The sequence below is a fragment of the Selaginella moellendorffii genome, unplaced genomic scaffold (genome assembly GCF_000143415.4).
Source record: "Selaginella moellendorffii unplaced genomic scaffold, v1.0 SELMOscaffold_0, whole genome shotgun sequence".
In the NCBI taxonomy this organism is placed as follows: Eukaryota; Viridiplantae; Streptophyta; class Lycopodiopsida; order Selaginellales; family Selaginellaceae; genus Selaginella; species Selaginella moellendorffii.
The window spans coordinates 1171227-1194506 of NW_003314261.1; the positions used below are offsets into that span (position 1 = coordinate 1171227).

The following is a 23280-nucleotide window of genomic DNA, read 5'->3' on the forward strand; positions in this document are numbered from 1 at the left end:
CGCTTAGGGTTAGGGTGAGGAGAAGGGGATGACGAGCGTAGCGTAGAGGTAATGGATGATGCGCTCAGCACTGAGCATCTGAGAGCATTGGCCTTCGCTTCAATCCCTGAAACGTCTCGGAGATCGTATCGCTGGATCAGGGCTGCTGCTGCGATCGACGAGAAGGAAGAAGGGGAGCTGTCATCGGATGAGAACGCAGATTGTATGGTAGGGCAATGGATTCCTCTCTCGATTTGCGGCTGTTCTTGAAGCTAGATATTTCGATGCAGGCCAAGCGCAAGGTGAGCGGCAACCACAAGAAGAAGAAGAAAGCAGCGGCAGCTGCGCAGCAATCGAGCGCCTCGCCGACTGGAGTGCCGCATTTGCCATTGGATTTGAAGGTAGCAGGGGCGGCAGCAGCACAATCCTTTGGTAAATAGTTTCCTTTTCCATTCCATTTCTCTGGCCTAGAGTTTTTATAGTATCTACGCAGTGTATCGGCCGCCAGCAAGCACACCGCTGCAAAAGCAAGTGAGTAAAAAATGCCAGTGCTTATCTTCTCTTTTGTTTCTTGCTTTCCGCAGCGCTAAAGTTTCGCTGTGTTCTTTTGATTCTTTCATCTTCTCTTGGTTTTCTCAGTGCTAAAGTTTCGTCCTGATATTTTCAGGTCACGAACACTGTTAGTGAAACTCCGCCAGAGATTCCTCAGAAGAACCATTCCATTCCATTCGACAAAGGAGCGAACGACTTGCGCATGGGAACCGCGACTAAGACGCTTTCTACCACTGGAGGTTTTTGCGATTTATTTCTCGTGTTTTTCGCTGATGCGTTCGTCAGTGTGTGTTCCAGCACAGCTGCCAAATGGAAAGGCAAACACTCACAAGGCGAGCAACAATGGCCTTGGCGAGAACCCGTTTCTCATCAAGTTTTCGGACGATGAGAGCGATGGAGAAGATGCGAAAGCAACTTCAGTGAACGCAGCAAAGCCCGCCAGCTTGCGGGTGGAGATTGACCGGATGAAGAAGCAAATTGCTGCTATCGAGCGAGTAAAAGGGAAGTCACTGCCGATTTCAAAGAGTACCAGGCCTGCTGCTGGCAGTCACTCCCGGCAAAATCCTCTTGGTCCGAAGGACTGTGGAACCCAGACCAATCTGGACCTTTTGAGGAAACAAATAGCATCGAAGGAGGTTGAAATTCAGCAGCAGAGGCAACGAAGAGAGGTCGTAAATAACTCAACCAACACCTCTAGTCTTCCAGACTCAAGCTTACCAGCTTCAAACAACGCGAGTTTTCCGGTTACCGATAATGTATTTTCTCCAGCGACTCAGCAAAACCTGGGAACTCTGGGACCGTCATCCAACACCAGGCCGGGAGATTCGAGACCTTTGGCAGTTCAGACGATGGATACGTCGACGCACGGTGGGGGGGATAGCATAGGCATCAAGCGTGGTGCCGATAAGGCCATGCAGGAGGAGGAAGCCAGTACCAAAAGGCAAAAGCTACCAGGTGCTGTGGAAAACGCCTGCGCAGAGGTCTTGCCGCAAAGCGGATGCCTGGAGGTGGCCAATCTGTCGACGGAACAAAGGTCGGCTGGCGGACAAACCATGGGCAGTCTTGAGATCGCCGTCGCTGGTATTTCTAGAAGTAAACCGTCGGTTGCGGAACTAGCCCTGGAAGAAGAAGCGGTTGACAAGGAGTTGGAGTTGGCACAGCACCATCGACACATGTGTGAGATTCGAGAACGCCTGGCTAGGAAAGCGTATCGGGAAGCCCAAGAAGCGTTGAAGGTGGCTACTGCGAACTGCGACAAACTTCATCGGCGGAGGGATATAATTTCGTTGAAAGTCACAGCAGCTGAAATGAGGTGTGATGTTATGGAGGAGGGCCGGCCTCTCGAATTAGCTCAAACTTGTTTTGACGCTCCGAAGTTGGACTCCGCCATCGTTCCTTCTGCTGCCGATCAGACAAATGTTTCTACTGGCATCGTTACTCGTGACGATGATCCGGCACCTCTTCGCATACTTGAGGAGATCGTTTCAGGACGATCTGTGAGCGAAGCGAAGGAGCTGGATGCAGACGCAGAGAAGGAGATTGAAACCCAACCTGCCTGTCCGAATGTTCCTGAGAATAATGCTACGAGTTTAATTCAGACGATCACTGCAGAGTCCGCCGGTAAGCTGGATCATAATTTTGTACGTAAAGTGATCCTCTTTTCTCTTGATGCAGGACTTTGTACCCAGCCACCTGTGGCTTACGATGCTCACGATGTTTCGAAGGTGATGCTCATATACTTCTATCGATTTATTGTTTTGAAAACTTAATATTTTCTTTTATCAGGCTCCCCTGATCGAAGAGAAGGTACAGGAAGCTGTAGCAGCTTCAACTTGCGAAGAGGAGGACTTGCAAGGCTCTTCGTCGAGCTCAGAAGAACTCAGAAACAAAATGGACCACCTCGTCGTGGGAAACGAATTGGAAACCTCCGGCAGGGAGCCTGTAACTACGCTGGATCCGCTGGAAGACGTCAACGGTGCTGCGAAGCAGGGCAGCTCCACTGAATCTTCGATCGGTGTAGTTATGGATGACTTGGAAAACACAGGCTTCTCGGTGGAAGTAAGGGACAGCAGTCTGAACGGTACAAAATGGTTTACTAGGTTGTCAGCGGGCCGTTTGGTTGTTTTTCGGCAATTCATTTTCAAGTCAGCGGTGTGTGGAATTCAAGTGCCAGAAGCAAAGAAGGCATTCGAGGCTACAGCTGAACCTTTCGGCAAATACGAAAGTCCTCTGAAGAACTCGACATCGTCTAAAGTATTCGACCCGTTCAAGCCGCTTTGCAAGTACGAGCACCGTGGAAAATGCAACAACGAGCTTTGCAGTTTTCAGCATGTCAGTCATCACAGGCTGGGATCCATACGGGATAGGCAGGAGGCATCCGAGGAAAATCGAAACAAGCGACAGGCATCCTGGATGCAGTTCGAAGTGCCAGTGCCGACTTATCGCATCGCTACCTACCTCATGAGAGATTGGCAGGAGATGAATCGCACAAAGTTTTTCAATGTTTCTCCCGTTTCTCCCGTCAACTCGTTATACTCGTTCTTGACAACGATATCTATGCAAAGGCCACTACCACAAGACATGCCTTGCATCCTTGATGAGAGGAGTAAATTATTCAACGAAAACTTTGACGTTTTGCAAGCAGACGTGGTAAATGGAAAACAAATGGTACGTATGCTTTTGGAGTTCCGGGTCAGATTTTTTCTTATGACTTAAATTTTCTCAGCTCTCTCGGGAATCTAGTGCCGACGGATGCTTGGACTTGGCTCTAAATATCTTGCAATACGATGTCAACATTGAAAGTTCAAATTGTCTTAAAAATGTAAGTAGCCATTTACCAGAAGGAGGCAGGTCAGCTTGATGCTGCAGGTAACTCTAGAGGCTACCCTGCTGAGAAGGATATGTGCGTGCTAGGCGCTACGTGTTTTGTTTAGAGCGTTGGAAGTGAACAAAACGTCGGTGCCTCTATGGGTGGTATATCTGGTTTTAATCTCCATGGAGGATTCAATGACTAAGAACGACGACATGTTCCTTCACGCGGTAAAAGCTTTACATCTAAAATTGCGTTTCAACAGTGGACTATGTTCCTGCAGGTGCGACTCAACAAGTACTCGTACGACCTTTGGTGTCTTGTTCTTGCCAGCAGAACAAGCCTAGGTGATCTACTCGAGTCATATGACTTGGCTATCCTGTCATTATGCGAAGGAAACAGGCTCAATGGCGACGGGCAGAATAGTGCGTGCATCCTCGATTTGGTTTTGAAGATGTTTCACACTTTGGCCATGTCCGAGAACGACGTCTTAAAGTGGATAGACAGCCTCGTGACTAGTGAAGGAACTTTAAACGGGTGGAAGAGCTCATCAGCTGTCTGGAAGAACTTACAGGCTTCCGAGGCGTGCATCCTCTGGGTTTGCTGCGCGTACTTCTGTGCCTACGGAACTTTACCAGGATCAGTTATCTCCAGGCTTGGTTGCAAGCAGGAATTGCCTCTTAGCTTGGAATGGGAAACGCCTCAGGTGGTCAGTGAAGGGATACGATCACGGGTGGTGAAGATGATGAAGACTGCGACAGGTTCTTTAGCGCCGGCAGGGTCCGGGGATGATCTTTCTAAAGAAGTCTTGGCAGTAAACTTTATCAGGTTTTTGGTGGCCTTTGAGGATGTCGAGTATGCTTCAAACTATTGCCAGCAAGCGGTGCAACTACATCCGTGCTCAGTGGAGCTGGTAGTTCTTTGTGCGAACGTCCAAAGGTTACGAGGGGGCTGTAAATCCGGGCTGGCGGTTTTTCAGAGCACGTTGTCTAAGTGGCCAAATAAAAGACCTGGCGTTCAGGCCCTGTGGAATCAGTACGCTGGCCATGCTTTGGAATGGGAAGGGGAGGAGAGGGCGCTAGTTATACTTCAGGAGTGCTCAACGAGGGAGGCAAGGAATGGACAGACGGACGGGTTGACGTTGTCAACGGGCTCCAAGAGTGTCGAGGATTCCACTTTCTCATTGGTGAACATCGCTCTTTTGGAGTCATTACGGGGGCGATCGCACGAGGCTCAAGTCGCTCTAGAGAAAGCACTGTCGTCGACGCATGCTGGCACGCATTGCTGGCTGGAGTTTGCCGCCTTCAAGCTCTCGGCTATAGGTGGTTGTAACTTTCAGGACGTGTTCACGAGCATCTTGGACAGGTGCCATATGCAGTCACGGTTGTCGCCAAAGCTAACTCCTCTCGGACGGGGCTTTCTAAAGGGCATCAAGAAGCGCAGGATCCGCTGTTTCATAGACACATTGCTCGGGCCAGTTCCTTCCGACTATTCCTTCGTCAATTCCTTGCTGCGCATGTGTTCCGGCCCAGAGCTACTTCCACGCGACCAGCCAGAGTTTTCCAGGCACTTTGGTGGCGGACTTTTGGAGTTGTTTCCATCGAACTCCGTCCTGGCGTTGGCCTTTTGTAAGGCGCTCAACACTTCGGATGGCTTCAGTCCTGCAGCAGCAGCCTGGGCTGGTTCGCTTCTTGTGACGTCCTTGCGGCTCTCTGCTGCTCCCGAAAGATTGTGGCTGGAGGCCGGGGATTGGCTTCAACAGGTTGGTCTGGAAGACTGCTGCGAGAGCTTCTACAGGAATGCTCTTGCGGCCTATCCGTTTTCGGTTGGTCTGTGGCGACGCTTTATATCTCGAGCAGGGAACCCGGAGGCTGCCGCCGAAGCTGCAAAAGGAGCAGGATTGACGCTATGAGGTATGGAGAGCGCTGGAGTGGAAAGCTGGAAGAATTCCAACGTTCCTCGAGTCCGATATTGGTCTACCTTCCATTTCTTTTACTTTGCTTCTGCTATCTTCTTCATTGAGACTTACAGCGGATTGTCTTGTGCAGCAAACGTCACTGGACGATAGGAGCGTTCGTTGTAAGACTTAGCATTGTCACGAGCTTGACGAGCATTTATTTGCATCTGTTTTGCAGGTGACTGCGCTCGACGGCAAGGAGAAGACAGGTATATACTTCTTGTTTCGGTTGGTTCTCACTTTTCTATCGCATTCCAGGTAACTTTCTCTCGCGGAAGTTTTCTCGTGAAAAGGTAAACTTTGTGTTTCTTGGTTGCTTGCAATTCCCTTCACCGTGTGGAATTACTGCCGGAGCACTCGAGAGTCACAGAGTTTTGGTGGTCGATACTAGTACTGGGTGGGGAAAGAAAAAAAAACAGGTGTACAGCGGAGCCGAGGTACCATTTTAGTTGGCTGCCTAGTTTTGATGGTTTAGAAGGATAATAGATAACAGCAATATAGTCTAGCGGACGACTTCTACATTTTTCTTCTTCGTTTTGTTAGAGGCTTGGGGCATTCGGGCTTTAGCACGCATAGCTTTAGTCTCTACAGGTTTTCAGCTCTGGAGGGTGAAGCAGAGAGGGATGGAGAGACAGATATCCATGGAAGAAGAGAAAGATACTCCAGGAGAAAAGATATCCAAGAGACAGATATCCAGAGATTGAACGAAGAAGAAAGATATCCAGGGAATGCAAGAGAACCTGCTAGAAAAAAGGAAAAAGATCTCCAGGGAAACTGGGAAGGCAGAGGCTTCGTCTAGAGCTGTCCAGAGTTGGAGATGAGGATTTTCTTCCAAGGCTTGCCCCCGAGAGTTGCAGCGGCCTCGATGGCCTTCAACACATTCATTCCATCGACAACGCGGCCAAAGACGACGTGCTTGCCATCCAGCCACGGCGCGGCTCCCAGCGTGATGAAGAACTGCGAGGAGTTCGTGTTTGGGCCGGCGTTGGCCATGGACAGGATCCCGGGACCCGTGTGCTTGCGCTCAAAGCTCTCGTCCTGGAACTTTGGCCCGTAGATGGACTCGCCGCTCGTCCCGTTCCCCTCGATCACGTCCCCGGCCTGCGCGACGAACTCCGGAACGACGCGGTGGAAGGGCGTGCCTTTGAAGCAGAGGGGCTTGCCGCGCTTGCCCACGCCCTTCTCGCCCGTGCACAGGCACCGAAAGTTCTCGGCCGTCTTTGGCGTGGTGTCGCTGTAGAGCTCCATCACGATTCGCCCCACCTTGTGGCTCGCGATGGTGATCTCCAAGAAAACTCGCGGATTTCCCATTCCCCGACTTTTCAATATGCGATTGCCTCTAGCGAATATCCTTCTAGGTTAACATAATCTATCATTAAAATGATACGAAGGATATCCTTTTAGGCTTAGCTGCAAGTATATTGTGCGAATATGCCTTTAAGGAATATCCTTCTAGGTCGAAATGTAGCCTGTTAACACTAAACACAAGATTAGTTTAGAATAAATATAGATACTATGGCATATTCCGGGCATATCTAGATAAAATGGCCGCTTCTACAATGGTTTTCCATTGCTCGACCAGAGACGAATGGCCAGCCAGTTGTTAAACAAGCGAAGCACGCCATCGTCGCCCACCACCAGGGAAGTGGCATCGTAACAGGGGAGGCGGCAGTACGTGTTGGTCGCGAACAGGGCCACGCCTTTGCCGTCGTACACCACAAAGTTTCCGTCCGTCTGGACGACCGCGTAGCAGCTGTCGCCCTTCCCGTTCGTTTCCGACGACCACAGCGACTGCGAATGGCCCAAGTCGTAGAGAACCAGGTTGCAGTCGGTTTGCATGATCAGCTCGTAGGCCCTGTTTGCGGACAGGATAGAGAGGCCTACCCTGAGAAACTTGTAGATCGCGTTCGTGATGCCGGTGAGGAAGATCCAGCAGTCTCCGAAACTAGCCGGCTCGATCGACTCGTCCGTTAGCTGCGGCCACTCTGGAGGATCCAAGCTGTACATGGCCATGTAGTTGTCCTTGGCCAGGATGAGGAAGTCGAAGCCTTGTCTCCTCACTAGGCGCATGAGGTCGAGGTAGAGTGGCAGCAGGCCGTCCTTCAGTTCCTGTCCGAACGCGGTCACGCTGCGATCCACGGCCGCGTTGCAGTAGCCGCGCTCGTTCGCCTTCTTGAGGAACCAGAAGCTGAGGTTGATCTGCATCGTGCCGACTTGGACGTAGTCTGAGAAGGACTTGCCGGCGGGGTATGCGTCGCCCACCTGGATCCGGTTGAGCACTTTGTAAGCAGCGGTGACTATCGTCTCTCGCGCGAAGCCAATGGGGAGGCTGTTGGGGGTGCCTTGGTAGATTGCGTTTCCGCTGCAGCAGCTGGCCGTGAAGAGCCAGAGAGCGCAAAAGAGAACAACCTGCTGCTCCATAAGTGTCAGAGTGATTGCTAGATAAACAACACAATCAACAGGCTTACTTGTAACTACTAGAAGACACTCCACCGTTCAGTTCCAAAGTTCTTTGCCAGACTCTTCTCTCGTTTTTATTGAAAAGGCCTGAAAAACAGTGTATGGTGTAAGTACACACACAAACAAAAAAAGATAGCCTCGTACCTTATTTTCGTCAATACATGCTGCTGCTGCTTTCTACTCGTCGCTCGGATTGTTGACAAGTTGGATCCCCCACTTCACGTCCTGGCAGTGTTTGACAGCGTCCAAAACCTTGCCGGGATCCCTGCCACCTTTGCAGTCACAGTCGTAAAGTGGAGGAGCGTGGAAGCACGGATCCACGGAGAGGACACTGGAGCAAGCCGGTTGAGTGGGATCGTCTTCCAGCCTGCGTAAAACCCGCGGTCTCAAACCAGCCAAGCCCTGTGCAACGTAGCCAAACGTGGACATGGGACTAGTCACCAGAGTGTCGCAAAAGGAGAGGAGGAAGATCTCCATGAGCGCCTTCTTGTCATGCTCGGAAGTATCGGTCTTTTGCACCCCTTCGTGGCTCGGCAAGTGCACCTTGACTCGCGAAAGATCTTCCGTAGGAAACATGACGTACATGTCTCGCAGTCGCTCGTAGTAAATCTGGTGGAGTGAAGTTATCAGCACGGAGATTGATTTGTCTTCTCCGCCACCGATCAGTCTGCTAGCTTCGTCGTCGCGAGTGACATTGGGAAGCATCTTGTTCTCGACGACGCATTCCAGGACCTGGTTCGAGAATGCCTCGATCGAGCCTTCGAACGTCCGGAGCTGGAGGCCGACCAGCAGCTCTGCTCCACCTAGATAGCTCTCGTAGTATCTCGTTGTTCGAGCCCACACCGAGTTTGATGGATGAAGCAAGTACCTCCCAAGGTGATGGAACACAGCCTCTCGCTCCGGAAACATCCTCTCCAGCTCCGCTCGAAACGTTGGCATGAAGTAGAAGCTTGGAACGAAATAGTTGTTCGACTTGATGAAGAGCCACGGCACCTTTCTCAAGAACTCCTGCTCGCCCTCGCAGAAAAACCTGCGGTCCTGTTCGTCGTAGGTGTGAGTGAGATGGATATACACCTTGCCTGGAGCGGCGATCAAGTGACTGGCATCGGGAACACACTTTCCAGCGTCGCGGACAATGGAGCCAAATCTATGCTGCGAGGATTCATTGAGACCACGCAGCCACTCTCGAGGAAAGCTCGATGGGAGAAGCCATGAAGAACCTGGGAAAGGCTCGCACAGGAGCTCCTCCAAGTCCACCCCTGGATCGACCAGCAAAACTCTATCCGTGAGTAGAGCGTAGAGAAAAGTGGCTGCCAAAGTCACCAGCTTGTTCCCTAGGCCACTGTATGAGACCCAGACGAGAAACTGGCAAGAACTTCCACCGCCACCATCTTGCCTGGATTTCTCTGCCTCTGGAGCACACCTTTGATGCAAGGCCTCGTATTGGCGAAGCTTGGAAACCAGATACTTCGAGGGCTTGAATCGCGAAGCCTGGCGATACAAGTGGTGCCGGGATCTACTGTGGCAGCGATCCTCTCGATCGCGGGGAGCGAGCAATCCATCCATGCCCTGCCGATCACCTGCATTGCGAAGATCCGCGCTTCCATTCTAGAATTCATGGCTGCTAGCGGCGTACCTTGCGGTGGATTTTGCCAGTGTGAAGGAATCGCTCGTCGGCTCAGCGCTATCGACCCTGGATCCAGCCGCGAGAATCTGGCGAATCTTAGCGCGAGGAGAGAAGAGAATACCAGGCAGGAGAGGAGCGCCATGGTCAGGAACTTGAGTGACGGCATTCTTTTCCCTGGATGCGCTGGAGGGCGCGAGAGATCGAGCTGGATTGCTGGGGATTCCCTGCGCCTCATCTGTTCCCAAGCAGCATTGAGCTAACCAAGAGCCCTAGGATCACTTTCACTTTACCGGACCAAATTTTAATCTTTTATATTTTTTATAAACCTCTAACTCACTTTTAAATTAGACTTTTTAAATTAGAAAATTTTAACTTAATTTGAAATTTAAATGATTTTATATTAACATTAGTTAATATTGTTAAAAACACTTAAATTAATGATAAATGGTTCACAAAACCATTAAATTAGCTAATTTAAGGTAACCACTTGTTGCTTGACATGTGCTGTAAATCCTCTCCTCACACCTCCTCATTGCTTGGCAGTTTGATTGATTGCTTTCCTCAAATTGATTAATTGAACACTTTACTATAATATGTTGAATTTAGATTTTGTGGAAGGTCATCCAATTTAATATTATTCAAACCTGATGATGCTTAGTTTAAGTATTCCAAAACTTTTAAATAAAATGCACTCATATTTTACAGGTCATTTTCTTTTATATTTGAATCTTTATAAATTGTTTTCAAGTTCTCTTTTCTTTTGGTTGTTCACACTTACTAATCTATTCCACAAATTAAAATGGCCACCAAAAATTTTGTTTGAGCAATTAATTTGTTGTTCCTAGTTGAGCACAATTTAGAAGCCTTACAGAATATTTTAAAAAAATATTAATTCTAACATTAACCTGTGTGAAAAAAATAAAATATTAAATTAGAGTTTGCAAAATCCAATTTAATAATATGAACACTTTACCATTAAATTAACTAATTTAATAGTGGGTGTGAAACCCTCATAATAATGATTACCATTTTATACATAACATAATTTTATTAGTTTTTTCTAACAGTCTATGAATTAGTGAGACATATTTAATGATTAAATATTAATGAAGTTAATGGTTTTTTTTCAATTTTAAAATATTGTAACTTGATTATAATATATATTAGTTACTACTTATAGAGTATACTCTTATAATTTACATTTGTAACCTAAAACCTATTCAATATATCTCAATGTTATAAGCAAAACCATCATATCCTTTATAAGTGAAACTTTTCAAATTTATACTACTGCTTTAGATGTTAATATATTAATGATATTAGTTATTTTATTAACTTAAATGAAAATTAAAGTTTATACACAATAATAGTAATAATAGTTGCATCCAAAATAACTGAGTGTGTTCTTGAACATTTAAAAAATTAATAGCTAAGCTTTTGCACATTTGAATTCTGGTAATAATAATGCTAATATGGTTTTGCAATTTATATTTTGAATGATAATTCAAATTATTATTACAAAATTAAATAAAATAATTACAATTTTAAGTAAGTATACAAGTAGACTTATAAATATATACATTTATGGTGAAATTAATTAACTATAATTTTATAAACACAATTGAATAAGACTAACCAGTAGTTAACTCAAATTAAAACCTTCTCAAGAAGCATGTGGAAAAAAGAGGTTGTTCCTGGTAAAAAGGAAAGTGTACTATACTAGCCTAACTGATTGTTAATCTACGCTCTTCTTGAGAAAATCATCTCATTAGTCTCACTCCATGCTCTCCCAGTTTGCAACTCGGCTCTTGCAAGTCTTTGCAAAAGCCATCCATTGTCTCTGCAACAACTTCTCCTTAGGATCCAATTTCTGGATTTGGAGAACCGGTGCTGTGCTCCATTTTAAATCTTCCCAAAACTTTGATCGTTAAGTTTTCCAAAGTGGGACTCTGAATAAAAAAAGTGTGTTAGCTGGTCGAGCCTTCAAAAGCTAAAAGTTAAGGACGTCACAATAGCAGAACTCTTGTATGTGGACCTGTGGCTCATCAGAACGTCCCTTCGTCGTCTTCTTCTTGCTCGTAGATGGTGTACTCGGTGTCCTCGTCTGTCTCGCCCGCCTTCTGGCCCTGGGGGAATTTCTCAAGCAGAGCTTGCAAGTAGTTCTTCGGGATGTCATGCGAAGGATCTGAGCCAATGTCAAAGAAACAAATGTACAGATTTGCAAAATAGGATACGTGTTGGAACCTCGCTTGGAAAGGTTTGTGTTTTGCTCTGCACACCACCACCAAGTTGAGTGGGAAATGAAGATCGCATTTTGAAAAGATACCTTGTTTTGTAGATTGTCTTCATCCTCTTCAGACTCTTCATCTTCTTCGTCTTCCTCATCCGCCCTCGCTTCGTCGTCTTCTTCTTCCTCTTCGTCGTCCTCGTCATCGTCCCCAGTCAGCACTTCCGGCTGCTTTCCTGCGTTGGTTGTCTCCGAGCCATGAGGAGTTTCTGCTATGTCACCTTCTGTAAACCAGCAGTCAGTCACAAAGAGCAAAGACAGTAGAGAAAACTGCTAAAACCTGCGAACAATGGCTCTGGAAACAAACCAGGGTCGTCCATTGTGTCAATGCTTTTGTCAATATGTCTGAGAGCCCCCCTGTTTCCGCCCCTCCATCCAGCCTTGTTCTTAAACCTTTCAAAATTCTTAGTTTCTGTTTCCTCTAGAGCTCTAGCAGCATCCCCCGGTATCAAGGCGAGGAAACGTAGACGTACGTGCTGCCGCATCCTTTCCAACGTGCCCCGTCGAAACCATCCAGTAGATTCCTGCAGAACAAACAATTAGACCAAGCATTGAAAACACTCACACTACTCACACTACAAGTATTGCGTTCTGGCGGCTTCTCGATCTGAGACTTGATGAAATCGTCTTGCAAATCGTAGAGTTGGAAAAAAGAGAATTTCTTTTGCGGGACCACCTTAAATGCACACTCGTCTCTCCAAAAAGTATTCTCCGCCCTGCGTCAATTTCAGAATAAGAAAGCACAAGTTTATATATTATGCTTACTCTCGTCTAGGAGCTTGCTGTACAGAGTACCTCAGCAACCTCGGCACTCTGAAGTCCAGCATTTGGTACCTGAGCAAACCAAACTATTAGCTCTCGCAACAAGGTCGCTAAAACATACTTCCGTGATGCTGGATCTTTTCGTGGATCGTAGCCGTTTTTTATCCACAGTGTTCTAAACGGACCATAAAGAAAATTGTATGCAAGTCTAAACAAGAGCCTACAACCAACAAACTGCAGAGTTAAAGAGGCGTAAGTGCGACCATTCAGCTCTACCGTTTTAGCATTGAAGGTGTCGGCTCCAAACCTTGATCGTGCAATTTCTGGACGAGTGTTGTTTTCACCCATATTGGTCGCTCTTCAAAACATTTCACCATGGCCTTGTGTAAAGACCATTCTTCTGAATCCTTCACTAGCTTGACCTCCCAGTTCACTGCCTTGGGAACATGTGTGGTAAGTCAAGTCAAAACTCAAAGACAGAAAAAAAAATTAGCTCAGAAAAGGATATCTTTTGCTTTGAAGTCAAGACCAAAGCAAGGTGTAAAATCCATCTGCCAAAAACCATATTCTCAGAACGTAGAAACAGCAAAGAAAAAAGAAGTACCGGATTTTCGACTGGCTTCGCTTTCGAACGATCTGATGGGCGTAGCCTAAAGAATGATAAAAACTCAGCTTCACAATCAAAGCAATGGATCTAACTTACAAAGTCTCCTCTGGCATGTCCTTTATCGAGAATAGTGGAGGAACAAGAATCATGAGGTCCTCCTCTTCCATGTCCATCAAGCTTCCTTTGTCTTCAGTTCAGTGACCTTCATGAAAAAATCTTTTTGCAGAAAAAAGAAAGCATACCAAAGCGCTGTTTAGTCTGCTTGGATTTCTTCTCGCTGGAACCATTCGAATGCACCGCAAGAACATATTGATAGTCCGCCATTCCTACAGGAAAAATGAGATGGGAAGAAAAAACTTTTAGAACAGCGCTCACCATCAAAGACGTAAGAATCTTCCACATGAGCAATTATCTCGGCATCAAGCTCCCGCGAATCTGTTGAGTTCCTCTCATCTCCTTGCTTCGGCGCGGAAATTCGAAGCAAAAGATCCGAAGTCCGGTGTGGCTCACCAAATGCAGGGTGCGAATAAGGATCTTCCGGCCTAAATTTGAGCTCTAGATAGCCAGCATCCGATGCCCGGACCTTAAGAACCACCTTCCTAAGCAAAGAGCAAGAATGGCAGGGGGAGTTACCTTGGCGATTCCAGCCTCGCCGCCCAGCGTTTCCACAGCGCGCTCGATCGAGCTCGGGTAGCCCGGGTATTGCACGGCAAAAACCCGGCGCTCCGGCAAGACGCCGCTCACGCTCCCCTTCACCACGGGCGCCATTCTCAAAATCTTGTATAAACCCTAACTTAGAAGCTGACGTGGAATGCTCTCTTAATCGTTAGAAAGAAAACAATCCAGGCCGTCCATGGCAGTGGTTTAAATCAACCCGTTCATTTCAAAACTTTAGGGCTTTCATCTCAGCGATGGCGTCTTGCAATCTTCGCTTTGTTGGAGGGATGCGCCCTGGCGATCAAGGATTTCAGGTGAAATTACATGGATTTCAATCGAAGGAAGTATTTTCTCTCCACAGCCTCGCAGCGCTCCTCCTTCTCGTGGTTTGGTCGAAGCCAGGCCTCGAAAGCGCCATCGTGTTATCGTCGCGGCTCTTGAAGATGTGGCGTCGGGAATCGCAGTGCTGGGAATCGTTGGAGCTGCCTCGTTTGCATTGGCGAGATTGCAAAAGGGAGCTGCGGATCAAACGAGGGTTCGTCTACTTCTAGTACGATTTTTTGCTATTCTATAAATCTTTGTTGTCTAAACAGGATGATTGTGGAGCTTGTAGTGGCACGGGACTATGCCCACAATGTAATGGACAAGGATTTGTCATGAAAGAGCTTCTTCCTGATGTTGCTGCTAAGGCAAAAAAGAGTGCGAATGCCGCAAAGAGGAATACAGCCGGGTAAACTCGCTGCCTCTTGTTTTTTCGATACTTACGATTTGATATGAACAGGTTGCCAAATAAGTGGAAGTACTGCGTGGCTTGTTCCGGCTCAAGAACATGTCTCGAGTGTCAAGGAAGAGGCTGGAACTTACGATCTTCTTGAAAGTTTTTCGAGCTTTAAAAGCTAAGTTCCAGAGATGTTTGTCTCGAGCAGCTTGTCATTCTAGCTTCCTACTTCTTCGTTTTCACTGACAAGAACACGCAAAATCTGCACAAGCTGGTGAGCTACCTAGTTTTGATGTTTTTACTGACCTGCTTGATCCTCAGCCTTCGCGACGGGTCTTCTTGCAGGCAAAACGCGGCAGCATGAATCATGCACTGTATTTGGTATTCGTCGACGTCAGTCCCAAGCCTCGGGTCCAGCAGTGACTTCGCGTCTCTAACTTCAAGCTTTGGACGAGCCTGGTGAAAAAGATCAGGTAAAAGCTCTAGCTTGCAGTAGCGAATACTCACCCATTCTACCAGGCTCGTCTGCTCGCAAGACAAATCAATCGCTCTGCGGCCAGTGATAATCTCCAGCAGAACTATGCCGAAGGAATAAACATCGGCTTTTTCTGTTGCCACGCCAGTTGCTCCATACTCTGGAGCCACATACCTTTGAATGTCCAGGTATGCCATGTTTGCCATTTTTCACATTTAGTTTAGAGCAGCAGCCTACAAAAAAACCGCTTTGCTTACCCAGTAGCTGCTACTAGAGTCGTCTCCGGTGCCGCCGAGTCATTTTCCCATTTTGCAAGTCCAAAGTCTCCGACCTGTGGAAACTCATCGTGTCATTAGATGTCTCTACTGTCTCTACTCTCGGAAGCTCACAACTGGAGTAAAGTCATGTCTTAAAAGTATGTTGTGTGGCCGTATGTCTCTGTGAATAACTCTGCCTTGTGTGCATTCATGGTGAAGGTAGCGTAGTGCTTTGGCAATACCCACAGCAATGGAATGCCTTGCAGGCCATGAAAGCACAGTAGAGTTTTTTGCTGTGAAGGTTTTAGTGGATGTTATAAGAATTAAGAGTAGAGCTTACCGGAGAGGTGCCAAGCCAGTGTACCATTGCAGACGTATTCATAAACTAGGATTCTCTGACCGTTTTCAGTGCAGTATCCGACCAAGCTGACAACGTTGTCATGGTTTGTGTGTGAGAGAACTTTTATTTCTGCAAAAAACTCCTTATCTCCTTGTGTGCTTTTAAGCTTGTGCCTTTTCACAGCGACTTCGAGTCCTTGTTCCAGTAGAATGCCTTTGAACACATTGCCAAATCCTCCTTCAGACAAAAAGTTGGCTTGCGAGAAGCTGTGAGTTGCTTCCTCGATCTCTGCAAGTTTAAACTCTCTAATTTCTTGTGCATTTCTTGTCTTACAGTAACACCCTGAGCATCGCTTATCGAAATCCTGCTGGGAGAAGACTGGAGTGAACGCTTGAAGGTAAGCCATTTGCTCTAAAAACTAACAAATATGCCCATACATACCATTGTTTGCCGAGGAAAAGGGAGTCAAACCGGTAGAGGAGAGTTTGCGGAGCTCGAATGATGGTCCCACGATAACAGGTTCGGAAAGCTTTACAATTCTTCCTTCGTTGTTGCGGTTCATAAGCACGATATTACACGCTAGATGCTCTGATAAGTATCTCTCGTATCGTTTCAGGTTCCTAAGATAAGCAAAACACAGCGTTTGCAAAAGAAAAAAATAAAACTGGATAAGTTTACTTGTCCAATATCACCCACGAGGCTTGAAGCTTCCTTGTTTCGCTTACTGCTACGACATTGAAGGGACTGCCGGCAACAATCTTCACTTCCAGTTTCACCTACAAAGATATCGGTATCAAATCGTTTTTTCCTTTGCCAGTGTGACTTTGCCTTTTTAACTTTGCAGGCGCTGAAAAAATCATCTGACTTCAACCTGTAGTAGCTTCCCGTCTTTGTTGCTTCCTCCTCGAGAGATTTGACATTTACTCCATTGAACGATGTGAAGTCTACCTTGGATCTATATCCCACTACGACAAAACAAGGTACATTTATTTACGGAAGGAGAACTAAACTTAGAAATCAAAGCTTTCAGAAACGCCTCCTCATTCTTACTTGGTGTGAGAACTTCGTGGAGTATGCCAAGAAGAGTGACGAGAGTTCCTGGCTGGACAACTCGATCCAAGGTCCACGACACAGCAGCGTCAGAGAGCTCTCTCAAGGTGTCGAAGATTATCACAACACCATAAGCCATCGCTTCTTCTTGTTCTTCCATTGTCACTTACTTTCGTTCTTTGTTTTCTCTACAGCTTTTAAATCATAGACAACGGATTGAGCAAAAATCGAAGATGGATATGCGAAAGATCCCTGGATATTTGTTTAAACACTACAGGCTTTTCAAGATAAGTACGGGAGCCACGTATGCGTGGAAAATTAAGCTGAAAATTTTGGAAGGCTTTGAAGCCCTCGTCGGCGCCGGCGAGAATGCGACGGCCACGGCGCTAAGGTCTGACGGTACCTTGGCACGCTAGCAGCAATGCGCTGCTCCAGATCAAAGATCTGATGTTCTTCCAGCTCTACGGTAGGATTTCTTTCTTCTCCTTCCTAATTTTTTGATTGAATCCTCGCAGGAACTCCCTCTAGAGAACCGAATGACGATTTTCTGTGTTCCTCGTCTAGATCGATGGCTAGGCCTCTCGGCAGCGATGATAATGATGGTAATCGATCTTACTAGAAGTTAAGCTCTTATTTTGTGTTATATTTTGTCTGCAAATACAGGGCTGTGCCGGATTGACATACACGTATGCTGTTTACAGCGAGCATATGAAGCAAAGGTTACATTTTTCACAGGAAGATATCGATGATATCGGTGCTGCCAAAGATCTGGGAGGAGTTGTGGGACTTCTTTCCGGGCTTTTGTACAATATGTATCCTCCCTGGGTGACGATAGGAATTGGAGCTGCCTTGCATTTCTTTGGCTACACAATGGTCACTAGCTGTTCTCCATCTTTTCACGTTTCTCAATTTCCTGGATTTTGTAGGTTTGGATGACTGTAGCAGGCAAGGTTGCCCCTTCGTTCTGGCTGGTATGTTTTGCGTGTTTCGTATTTTAAAAATTGTCCTGAACAGTTTCTTGTTTCTCTGGAAAGAAAGTTGTGCATGTATTCTGCCGTGGGGAATGGAGGAGATAACTGGATTGACACAGCCTGCATGATGACAAGGTACACAACATGGTGTTTCTTATGATTCTATCGAGTTCTCTTAGCTTGCAGAACTACGAAGAGCAAAGAGGGACGGCAATGGGGATATTGAAAGCACAGCTTGGTCTTAGTGGTGCGATATTTGTCATGGTAAGAAAGCCTTGATACATTTCAAAAAAGTAATCTCTTATTGGTATTTCTAGATTTACGAGGTGTTTCTTGAGCCAAATGTGAATCAGTTCTTACTGCTTATGTCACTGGTTCCTACACTGGCCTACGTTTTGCTGGCGTTTTTTGTTAGGCCTTTCGATCACACAGAGGATGAAGATCCATCGGCTGCTCCTCGTTTCAAGATGGCATTTGTAAGTCAATCCCATGTGAAAGTTTTGTGTTAAGTCGTTCTGCAGATCACCGTTCTCGTGCTTGGAATTTTTATGATGGTTTCATTGGCTTCGAAGGTACAAAACTTTACTCTTCAAGAAAAAATTCATTTCCACTACCGCAGGAATATTTTAAAGAAAGCAAGGTCTTACAACTTATGACCATTACTGTCATGCTATCAATCATGCTACTAATGTACACTATCCCAGTTAAGTCATCGGTGTATCACCTACGAAATCTGACTCCTTTGAATTGCGATACCACAGCTGATTCGATTTCCTAGGAAGTTTTTCCCACCGTCTTCTGAAGGCATTGATCTTCCAAAGCTAGAAACAAAGGCATCTGATCTTCAAGACGCTGAAGAAGAAAGATTAAATCTCTTAAAAACGGGGACCGACCCTTCTCAAGTTTTGACATATAGCCAGATTGCCACCCCAGCCGCAGCTTCTACTACACTCAAAGACGCTCTCGCAGACTTCAATTTCTGGTAAACAAACAGTTCATATCAAAACTTCAACTTAACGAACGAAGTCTGCTCCAACAAGGTTGATTTTCCTTGTCGTGACGATTGGAGCAGGAACTGGTGTGGCAATAATCAACAACCTTGCTCAGGTCATTTTCAGTTTCTTGAGATCTTCTCTCATTATTAGTTCTTTGTTTCGCAGATAGGAAAGTCACTTAGAGCTGGAGGAACTGATATTTATGTTGGTCTGATCAGCGTCTGGAGTTGTTTTGGTCGACTCGGATCGGGGTACTTTATTTCCTCATAAAAAACTACTCTTCATGCTATGTCTTTGCAGGTATGGGTCGGATCTTCTGATGCGGCGTGGCTATCCGCGAACTCTGTGCCTTCTCATTGATCAGATGATCATGGCTCTGTGTTGTTTGCTTCTTGCTACTGGATGTAAGTTCAGACTGAGCCCGTTTATCTAAACAAACAACTCTTTTGGGTTTTGCAGTGATATCCTCGTTATTTATCGGCTCTGCGCTCACGGGACTTTCATATGGAGCATACTGGACGCTTATTCCAGCAATTCTATCCGAGGTGTTTGGCGTCCACAACTTCACAGTCCTCTACAAGCTCGTCTCGTAAGTCCCTATGGAAACTCTCTCGTTCTCTTATACGCTTTGTTACCCAGGCTTGGTCCGCCTCTTGGATCATACATCCTGTCAGCCAAAGTGATGGGATCCCTCTACGACGAGGAAGCCGCATTGTATCGTCAGAAAAGTGGTGGAGCCAGTGTGTCAGCCGGCGGTGACGATCTTAACAATTGCTATGGCTCCAAATGCTTTGGCTTTGGCTTGGTAGCACTCGCTCTCGTTAGCTTGATTGGAGCCGCCGCCAGCTTCCTCCTCTTTCTGGGAACAAGACGAGCCTACCACAAAAACCAAGTCAAATAGAAGTGGCCCAGTACGTCACAAGAAAAATCTTCGTTTTTGCTACAAGAAGCTTTATCAGATTCCATCCCGCGCTCTTGTTTGTGGGTTTAGTGATTGATTCTTGCTAGTATGCCTTTGAACACATGGCTAAATCCTCCTCCAGGCAAAAAGTTTGCTTGTGAGAAGCTGTGAGTTGCTTCCTCGATCTCTGCAAGTCTGATTTCTTGTGCATTTCTTGTCTTATTCACACCCTGAGCATTGCTTTCAACTCCTGCTGGGGTAAGACTGGAGTGAATGCTTGAAGCTGAGTCATTGGCTCTAAAAACAAACATGCCCATACATACCGAGGAATCTAGAGAAGAGTCGAATTATGGTTATACCCACAATTATGGTTAAACAGGTTCGGAAAGCTTTTTTGTTCCTTCGTTGCTACAGCATTCGAAACTGTTGCCTCTCTTTTATCTTTTACGTCTCGTTCCCAGGTAACTTACAGGTTTACCACCTTCGAAAAGCTCACAGACGAGCAAGATTGTCTGCGTTACACGAGGGTGATCTCTGGGATCGCAAGATTTTGTACGGTGATAGAGTTCTCTGTTGGAAGCTGGATGCTGTCAAGGCTCATTCTTGAAAAGGAGCTGACTAAGGAGTTTCAGGATCTCGAATCGCAAGAACAAACGTGAGAGGAGAAAAAAAAAACACCAGAAAAGATGGAGACAAACGCCTGTCGTGTTTCGAGTCTGGAAGAATCTCCAGGAATGTGCCAGGAACCGAGAGCGCTGCCCAGAGGCACAGCGCCGAGCTCACCAAAACTTCGACCAAAATCTGCGAAGGCAGGCGCTTGTTGATATAGAGAGATGGATCACAGAGGATCTGTTTAGTGATAATTTGTTAAGTATATTGTGGCTTAAAGTATGACTTTAGTCAATTTATTTTATGACAAATTCTAATCAAGGGCTTTTAGATATGGTGAAGGTAAAGGAGTCGCATAGAGGGCTTGGGGGTGGCTGGGAGAGATCTGATGGCTTAACAAGTCGGAGAAGAAATGAGCAAACACCAGTTTTCGCCGTGCAATACCCGGGCTAGAGCTATCGAGCGCACTGTGGCGGCGAGGCTGGAATCCATTCTTTGTTCTTTGCTTAGAAAAGTGGTTCTTGCTATCTAGAGCTCAATTTTAGGCCGGAAGAACCTGCATTTACCGGACTTCGGATCTGGAATCGCAGTGCTGGGGATCGTTGGAGCTGCCTCGTTTGCACTGGCGGATCGTTCTTTTTTTGCTCTTTTATTAATCTCTGTGACTAAACAGGAGGCAAGGGACTATGTCCACAATGTAATGCAAGGATTTGTCATGAAAGGGCTTCTTCCTGATGTTGTTGCCAAGGCAAAAAAGAGTGCGAAATGCCGCCAAGAGGAATACAGACTTCTTTTTTACTGCGTCCGGCTCGAACTTGCGATCTTCTTGAAAGTTTTTCGAGGTTTAAAAGCTAAGTTCCAGACCAGACATTTGCAAAGAGAGGGTTCCCCAAGCTCCTGACAGTCCTAAACCTTGCCGAGCAGCTTTTTACTTCTTTGTTTTCGCTGATAAGAGCACGCAAAATCTGCAAAAGCTGGTGAGCTATGGAATTTTCATGTTTTTACTGACCTGAACGATGCTCAGTCTTCGCGACGGGTCGTCTTGTAGGCAGCATGAATCATGCGCTGAATTTGGTATTCGTCAACGTCAGTCCCAAGCCTCGGGTCCAGCAGTGACTTCGCGTCTCATATTCAAGCTTTGGACGAGCCTGGTGAAAAAGATGAGGTAAAAGTTCTACCGTGTCATAGTGATTACTCACCCATTCCACCAGGCAATCACTCTGCGGCCAGTGATGATCTCCAGGAGAACTATGCCGAACGCTTTTTCTGTTGCCACGCCAGTTGCTGCATACTCTGGAGCCACATATATGCCATTTTTCACACCTAGTCTAGACTCTAGAGCAACAGCCTACAAGGAATCTATGGAATTTTCATGTTTTTACTGACCTCTTTTGCTTACCCAGTAGAGGCTAAATTCCAGTGATATCCTCGTTATTTATCGGCTCTGCGCTCACGGGAGCATACTGGACGCTTATTCCAGCAATTCTCCTCTTTCTGGGAACGACAAAACCAAGCAAAATAGGGTGACGTACCACAAGAAAAATCTTTGTTTTAGGCTTCAGGGTTTGGAGAGTGAGAGTGAGAGTGACAGTTCATTCTTGTACAAGAAGCTTCACCCATTTCTCAGGTTCCATTGGCGCTCTTGTTTGGGTTTAGTGATTGATTCTTGCGGGGAGGGTGCAAAGAGCGATTGCAGGCAGCTGTGTGATTGAGGGAGCGCAGCATTTCTTTGGCAGCAGCGAGCGCAGCACTGATCGCCCAGCACGTAGCAGCTAGCAGCCAGTGAAAGAGCGTGTGCGCAAGTGGGATATTCTACATTCAGCTTGCATTTCAAGGGCAAAAGTACAATTACTTTGTGTTGATTACCTTTATAACTTTTTCTTTTCTAGCTATGAAGTCTTGGGATGGACGTGGTTGTGGAGGGCACAAGCATTTAGCTGAGCAATTTGCTCAGTTTCTTGGTGATAATGCATTGGTGGTGAAACTTTCACCCACACACTTTTGTTCATATCAGTTCATACTAATAAGTTTGTATACATTTTTGCAATTTATATTCTAATGCCTCTTTTCTTTTGTGTAGAGTATAAAAAAAGTTGGGGCTTACAATGTTTGGATATACAAAACATATAGTGGATGTGACTTGTGGTGATAGTGGTATATAATTTTAAGTGAGTATTAACTGTTTTATTAATACTTTTTTTTTTGCTTTTACAGGAGAGACATTTAAATTTCAATGGAGTGGCCGGAAGGAATTTATGGTAAGCAATGATTGGATGGACTTTTGTGATGATCGTGGGCTTAATATTAATGACTATATTACCTTACATCCAAATAGCATGTATATTTGTGCTTTTTCAGCTGTTATTTGCATTAAAGTATATGATATAAATCTTTAGTATATTACAACTGTTTTACACAGTTTACCATAAATTTAATATTGTTATAATAAAGTGATAAATAGCTAAACTATTATTAGTACTTAAATTTTATATACTTTTGTTAATATATTAAATTTTATTTATCATTTATATATGATTGAAGGGCAATAAATTTAAGTATGCAAGTTCTTGGAATATGGAAAGGGAATACAAAAAATGTGCATATCAATTAACCCAAAAACCCTAGCTTATATACAGGAGCAAGTGGTCCGGATTGAAACCAATTCGACGAATACCAAAATCTTACTACCCTAATATTAGTATACAACATCGTAGTTATACACTTGGCCCTCACATCATCACCTCTTCTCGAAATAATGGAAAACCATCAGGCTTCTCTTATAAATGGGCCAGGATCTGGAGGAACATCAGGAGGAGGCATTGGTGGATTTTTAGGTGGTATTAACTGCTTTTGATCCTTTTGTATGAAGCATTTCAACTACTACACATGCACAATTTCTGGAGGATCAGCCTACTGGATATCATGCCAAACCTCATAAACTTGTGGTCCCACTTGCCGCAACACCTAATACGGTCATTTCCACTGAGCAAGAAGCCCCTTACACAAACCACGTACTATAAGATAGGGAAAATGGACTAACACCAAGTCATCCAGTTTGTACTCCACAGGTGGACGATGATGGGAGTTGTAGCGCCGTTGTTGTCCCACTTGTACACAGCCTAAGTGTTCGATAGACTCTGCTTGGACAAGTGGAAGAATGCTCATCAAATACTAATCCCATGACCTAACATCGGTAGCTCATAGCAATTGCGAAGGTAAACCCAACTCCGTTGGTGATATTGGATCATGACCATATAGGAGTTTATA

The 23280-nt window shown here is 45.8% G+C and overlaps 6 protein-coding genes and 1 long non-coding RNA gene across 14 annotated transcripts; 4 read left to right on the top strand and 3 right to left on the bottom strand.

The window, feature by feature from the left end:
- Positions 1 to 20: 20 nt before the first annotated feature.
- LOC9663117 lies at positions 21 to 5827 on the top strand. The gene is made up of 13 exons (XM_024677136.1): positions 21 to 207; positions 270 to 411; positions 473 to 510; positions 647 to 770; positions 817 to 2151; positions 2206 to 2255; positions 2317 to 3198; positions 3257 to 3381; positions 3465 to 3570; positions 3624 to 5253; positions 5389 to 5419; positions 5476 to 5506; positions 5556 to 5827. Exons 1-10 carry the CDS (start codon positions 52 to 54, stop codon positions 5250 to 5252), a joined length of 4587 nt encoding a protein of 1528 aa, XP_024532904.1. The 5' UTR covers positions 21 to 51; the 3' UTR covers position 5253; positions 5389 to 5419; positions 5476 to 5506; positions 5556 to 5827.
- Positions 5828 to 5974: 147 nt separating this feature from the next.
- On the bottom strand, positions 5975 to 6700 carry LOC9663118 (peptidyl-prolyl cis-trans isomerase CYP19-2). Its single transcript, XM_002960758.2, has one exon. It carries the CDS (start codon positions 6606 to 6608, stop codon positions 6093 to 6095), a length of 516 nt encoding a protein of 171 aa, XP_002960804.1. The 5' UTR covers positions 6609 to 6700; the 3' UTR covers positions 5975 to 6092.
- A 69-nt stretch (positions 6701 to 6769) lies between these two features.
- LOC112341841 (galactoside 2-alpha-L-fucosyltransferase-like) lies at positions 6770 to 9651 on the bottom strand. 2 transcript variants are annotated; one of them, XM_024662703.1, is made up of 4 exons: positions 9394 to 9651; positions 7902 to 9337; positions 7766 to 7844; positions 6770 to 7706 (listed from the first exon to the last, which is right to left on the bottom strand). In XM_024662703.1, exons 1-2 carry the CDS (start codon positions 9617 to 9619, stop codon positions 7935 to 7937), a joined length of 1629 nt encoding a protein of 542 aa, XP_024518471.1. In that variant the 5' UTR covers positions 9620 to 9651; the 3' UTR covers positions 6770 to 7706; positions 7766 to 7844; positions 7902 to 7934. The 2 variants fall into 2 exon arrangements, with proteins under 2 accessions (XP_024518471.1, XP_024518516.1); XM_024662748.1 differs by having other exon boundaries at positions 6770 to 7709.
- Positions 9652 to 11010: 1359 nt separating this feature from the next.
- LOC9663119 (general transcription factor 3C polypeptide 5) lies at positions 11011 to 13818 on the bottom strand. 5 transcript variants are annotated; one of them, XM_024677103.1, is made up of 15 exons: positions 13674 to 13818; positions 13416 to 13623; positions 13283 to 13366; positions 13137 to 13227; positions 13038 to 13083; positions 12942 to 12984; positions 12710 to 12881; positions 12555 to 12653; positions 12437 to 12505; positions 12246 to 12387; positions 11952 to 12195; positions 11711 to 11895; positions 11619 to 11655; positions 11420 to 11569; positions 11011 to 11333 (listed from the first exon to the last, which is right to left on the bottom strand). In XM_024677103.1, exons 1-14 carry the CDS (start codon positions 13806 to 13808, stop codon positions 11430 to 11432), a joined length of 1695 nt encoding a protein of 564 aa, XP_024532871.1. In that variant the 5' UTR covers positions 13809 to 13818; the 3' UTR covers positions 11011 to 11333; positions 11420 to 11429. The 5 variants fall into 5 exon arrangements, with proteins under 5 accessions (XP_024532871.1, XP_024532867.1, XP_024532872.1 ...); XM_024677099.1 differs by having other exon boundaries at positions 11395 to 11569; XM_024677104.1 differs by having other exon boundaries at positions 11011 to 11569; positions 13137 to 13221.
- A 117-nt stretch (positions 13819 to 13935) lies between these two features.
- LOC9633537 lies at positions 13936 to 15501 on the top strand. Of its 2 annotated transcripts, none has more exons than XM_002960094.2 (6): positions 13936 to 14011; positions 14059 to 14232; positions 14291 to 14427; positions 14479 to 14689; positions 14737 to 14888; positions 14935 to 15501. In XM_002960094.2, the coding sequence occupies exons 1-4, from the start codon at positions 13952 to 13954 to the stop codon at positions 14570 to 14572; spliced, it is 465 nt and encodes a 154-aa protein (XP_002960140.1). In that variant the 5' UTR covers positions 13936 to 13951; the 3' UTR covers positions 14573 to 14689; positions 14737 to 14888; positions 14935 to 15501. The 2 variants fall into 2 exon arrangements, with proteins under 2 accessions (XP_002960140.1, XP_024529466.1); XM_024673698.1 differs by having other exon boundaries at positions 14761 to 14888.
- Positions 15502 to 15881: 380 nt separating this feature from the next.
- Positions 15882 to 19592, top strand: LOC9663120 (protein NUCLEAR FUSION DEFECTIVE 4). 2 transcript variants are annotated; one of them, XM_024673686.1, is made up of 19 exons: positions 15882 to 16006; positions 16104 to 16277; positions 16332 to 16467; positions 16518 to 16644; positions 16732 to 17003; positions 17066 to 17139; positions 17201 to 17410; positions 17464 to 17508; positions 17576 to 17643; positions 17688 to 17772; positions 17826 to 17984; positions 18030 to 18080; positions 18128 to 18211; positions 18270 to 18490; positions 18549 to 18615; positions 18669 to 18754; positions 18804 to 18907; positions 18963 to 19092; positions 19143 to 19592. In XM_024673686.1, exons 5-19 carry the CDS (start codon positions 16985 to 16987, stop codon positions 19402 to 19404), a joined length of 1665 nt encoding a protein of 554 aa, XP_024529454.1. In that variant the 5' UTR covers positions 15882 to 16006; positions 16104 to 16277; positions 16332 to 16467; positions 16518 to 16644; positions 16732 to 16984; the 3' UTR covers positions 19405 to 19592. The 2 variants fall into 2 exon arrangements, with proteins under 2 accessions (XP_024529454.1, XP_024529459.1); XM_024673691.1 differs by having other exon boundaries at positions 15886 to 16277; positions 17053 to 17139.
- Positions 19593 to 21699: 2107 nt separating this feature from the next.
- On the top strand, positions 21700 to 22337 carry LOC112346628. Its single transcript, XR_002992518.1, has 3 exons — positions 21700 to 21855; positions 21903 to 22167; positions 22228 to 22337. It is a non-coding gene; the product is annotated as an uncharacterized LOC112346628 (long non-coding RNA).
- The last annotated feature ends 943 nt before the right edge of the window (positions 22338 to 23280 follow it).